The 4651-nt window shown below is 43.8% G+C and overlaps 1 protein-coding gene across 1 annotated transcript; it reads left to right on the forward strand.

The window, feature by feature from the left end:
* Positions 1 to 716: 716 nt before the first annotated feature.
* LOC134988951 (olfactory receptor 51A4-like) lies at positions 717 to 1667 on the forward strand. The gene has a single exon (XM_063950581.1). The coding sequence runs from the start codon at positions 717 to 719 to the stop codon at positions 1665 to 1667; it is 951 nt and encodes a 316-aa protein (XP_063806651.1).
* Positions 1668 to 4651: the final 2984 nt, after the last annotated feature.

Below are 4651 nucleotides of genomic sequence, written 5' to 3' on the forward strand. Positions count from 1 at the left end.
CTTCTACCTGAATCTAACTTCTGACAAACCCAGGTGTTCTCCTTAAAGTGTCTGGCTACTATGAGGCCCAACAGCAGGACTGGAAGCAGAATCTCATCTAGACACATGTCGTAAGTCCCTTATTTTGCCACACTGGAATAACCTGCAAACACTAAGATATGAAGTTAAACATCATTTAAAAGGGTAATTTATTGTTAGGAGTAACTGGAAAAGGATTGAATTAGACATTAATGTCTTCTCAAAAGGATAGAGTGGTTGGGATGATTGGAGTTAATGAGTCTGAATAACAAACATACTGTATTCGGGGTCATTATTAAGGCACCAGGTACTCACAGCTAAGTTCACATTTAATCTGTAGCCTCTCTTATCATTAACACCCTAATGATACAACAGTTTAAGTATAAATAATAAATTGATATAAATCATAACATCTTAATGTCCCCTCCCTACCCTTATTCCTGTGTATTACAAAGGGAACCTCTGAATGTGTGGTACCTGTGGGGAGATAGCGAAATGCGTCGGTGAACTGACCGTATTTTGGACTATTACGTTATTTTGCCATAAACAAACTTCCCCAACACTACAGATATAGATGCATAGGTTACGGTAGATGCTACTTACTGGGATGGGTTCTGGTGGAAACTGTTATTTATTGCATGAGGTGTGTAATTTGTATATACTGTACTCATATTATTTTTTACTGCATCTAGGTAACCATGTTGGCACTGAACAGCAGCCATATTCCAGCAACATTCATCTTGGTGGGCTTCCCTGGTCTGGAAGCCATCTATGGCTGGATCTCCATTCCAATCTGCTTGATGTTTATCATATCATTTGGTGGGAATGGGTTAATTCTTCATGTGATAATCAGAGACTACAAACTCCACCAGCCAATGTTCATATTCCTCTCCATGCTGGAAGTCACTGACATCCTCTTCTTGCTTTCTACATGTCCAACGATGCTAAGTATTTTCCTCTTCAACTACCAGATCATTAGATCTGAAGCTTGTCTCTTACAGATGTTCTTCATCCACGTACAGGCCATAATTCAGTCCTCAGTATTGGTAGCTATGGCCTTTGACCGATTTGTAGCCATCTGTCAGCCTCTAAGATACACTTCCATTCTTAGCAATTCTGTAATAACCAAGGTTGGCTTGTTCTCTGTCCTCCGGGGTACTCTGATCCATGTCCCACCAGTGACTAGCCTCCTCTTTCTGCCATATTGCAAAGGCAATCTTCTGTCCTATTCAGTCTGCGTGCAGCAGGACGTTATGAAGTTGGCCTGTGATGGAACCAATACCTTCAACATCATGTATGGCCTTGCAGCCATCCTCTGCACAGTTGCTTTGGATTTGGCACTTATTATACTATCTTACAGCCTCATAATTAGAGGTGTGCTTGATGTTACCTCAGAAATGGAGCAGAAGAGGTTATTTAACACATGCGCCTCTCATCTCTTAGCTGTTATCTCTTTCTATGCTTCTAACCTGGCATCAACTGTATCAAACAGATTTGGAATTCAGATGAATCCAGTATCTAAAAGTGTTGCGGCCAATACTTTAATATTTGTTTCCCCCCTGCTGAACCCCATCATTTACAGCATCAAGAACAAACAGATCCGCGACAGCTTGTATCAAGTGTTCCACAAACATAAGATAGGTTTCTAAAGGTCACATGTTCCAGACTTCTTCTCAATACTCTACTATCAACACTATAGAGCAACATGAACAAGGGTTAGAGCTCTCCTGTGGCTGAAGACCCGCGCCATGACCTACATCACCATTGTGTACAATTTCCTACTACGGTGCCATCATGGACAACTAATGTGGACTGAATACATAGAAAATATTGTGCAGTATGTTTAACTCTAATAACATGTTGTATTTATTAGGTGGCACTATCATGCCGGAATAGCTAATGTCCGTCACTGTAGCACCAAAGGGAAATATGTTCTAATGCTACTCCCCAATTTCAGAAATGTATATGTAAGTTATGCGATTGATAAGGCTTTGCGATTTAGAGAATGTTATTACGGGTTTGGTTGTAAGACTTCCAGGACAAAAGTCATAAATTAGTTATTCTGTAATCAGCAAAGGCTAAGAGGCAAAATTTACTAAGCGTTGGTTTCGAGTTTTAAAAGCACTTATTAAATCTGTGGTTTGTAAACTTGTCTAGGTGTAATAATCAATAGTTGGTCGACGTTCTAAAATCAGCCAAATACCCAAAACTGATGCTTAGTAAATATGCCCCTTAGGGCTCAATTCAAGGAGTTTTTTTCTCCATGTTAAAAATGCAGAAATTAGTGTTTGCACATTTTGAACATAAACCCGCTATTCAGCAAAGGGTTAACGGAGAAGATAACACAATTATCTTCTCCATTAATACCCATCTCGCTGAATATCGCATTGTGCAATCATTTTTTATGCCAGAGGTTCTCAAATGTGATCCTCAAGGAACCCCAACAGTCCAGGTTTTAGGTATATCCCTAGATCAACACAGATGGTTAAATCACATTGACTGAGGTGCTAATTAAGTCACCCGTGGTCAAGCATGGATACATTTAAAACCTGGACCGTTGGGGTGCCTTGAGGACAGGGGCATAGCTATACCTTTGGGGGCTCCATAGCACAATTTCCATCTGCCCCCAAGTGCAACCCCCTCCCCCACCACGCCATACTACTCTCAGTTCTAAATCTAAACCGCTCTAAACCCCCCTTCCCCCAAGCAGAAACTACTTCAAGCTCAAACCCCCCCACCCCCCCACCCTACTCAGTCAACTTCCCCCCTCAACCTCCTTCCCCCGACTGACAGAGAGCGGGTGGAGCCAGCAGGTGGACACTCACCTTCAGTCCCCATTGCCTGCTCTCCCAGGTTTGCTCAATCTCTCTCCTCACTGACAGGAGGCATGGCCATGGTCTCAAGATGTCCCTGCAGGCTCAGCCGCACCTCCTCCCAGCATCAGTGACAGTGAGAAGAGACGGAGCTGGCCAGGACAGCAGATGTGCCTGTAGTATACTGCAAAGAAATAAAAAGCAGCTGGCAGCACAAATAGGTGCAGGGGGAGGGCCGGGCCCCAAAGGCGGACAGTGCCCTGTAGCAGCCGCACTCCCTGCACCTACCATAGCTATGCCATTGCTTGAGGACCATGTTTGAGAACCTCTGTATTAATCTGTATACTTTTATATTTATGTGGTGTATACACAAAATTTCTATATAAAACCACATAAATATAAATGTATATAGACCAGTGGTCTCCAACCTTAATTGGGGTGTGAGTTACTTTCGTAAAATAAAACCTCTGAAGGAGCTACCCCCTCCCCCAATGCGCGTGCGTTCCTGTGAAAGTGGGTGTGGCATAACAAAAGTGGGTGTGGCCACATAACTACAAGTAATGCCTCTCCAGCGTAGTGCCAGTAAAGACAAATTATATATATATATATATATATATATATATATATAAAATAAGATTTTAAACCTACCGGTAAATCTTTTTTTCCTAGTCCGTAGAGGATGCTGGGGACTCCGTAAGGACCATGGGGTATAGACGGGCTCCGCAGGAGACATGGGCACTCTAAGACTTTAGATGGGTGTGTACTGGCTCCTCCCTCTATGCCACTCCTCCAGACCTCAGTTAAAGAACTGTGCCCAGAGGAGACGGAGATTAATTTACGAGGAAAGGATTTTTGTTAATCTAAGGGCAAGATACATACCAGCCCACACCATACACACCGTACAACATGGAATATACGAAACCAGTTAACAGTATGAACAAAACAGCATCAGCCAAAGACTGATCTAAACTGTAACATAACCCTTATGTAAGCAACAACTATATACAAGCCTTGCAAAAATAGTCCGTACTGGGACGGGCGCCCAACATCCTCTACGGACTAGGAGAAAAAGATTTACCGGTAGGTTTAAAATCTTATTTTCTCTTACGTCCTAGAGGATGCTGGGGACTCCGTATGGACCATGGGGATTATACCAAAGATCCAGACCGGGCGGGAGAGTGCGGATGACTCTGCAGCACCGATTGAGCAAACATGAGGTCCTCATTAGCCAGGGTATCAAACTTGTAGAATTTTGCAAAAGTGTTTGAACCCGACCAAGTAGCTGCTCGGCAAAGCTGTAATGCCGAGACGCCTCGGGCAGCCGCCCAAGAAGAGCCCTCCTTCCTAGTGGAATGGGCCTTTACCGAATTTGGTAACGGCAATCCAGCCGTAGACTGAGCCTGCTGAATCGTGTTACAGATCCAGCGAGCAATAGTCTGCTTAGAAGCAGGAGCGCCAACCTTGTTGGCTGCGTACAGGACAAAACAGTGCCTCTGTTTTCCTAACCCGAGCTGTCCTGGCTACATACATTTTTAAGGCCCTGACTACATCAAGGGACTTGGAATCCTCCAAGTCCCCCGAAGCCACCGGCACCACAATAGGTTGGTTCATAGGAAACGACGAAACCACCTTAGGCAGAAATTGAGGACAAGTCCTCAACTCTGCTCGATCCACATGGAAAATCAGATAGGGGCTCTTGTGAGACAAAGCCGCCAATTTGGACACCCGCCTCGCAGGTGCCAGGGCCAACAACATGACCACTTTCCAAGTGAGAAATTTTAATTCAACTGTTTGAAGAGGTTCAAACCAGTGTGATTTAA

This window comes from Pseudophryne corroboree, chromosome 2, assembly GCF_028390025.1.
Source record: "Pseudophryne corroboree isolate aPseCor3 chromosome 2, aPseCor3.hap2, whole genome shotgun sequence".
Taxonomy (NCBI): Eukaryota; Metazoa; Chordata; class Amphibia; order Anura; family Myobatrachidae; genus Pseudophryne; species Pseudophryne corroboree.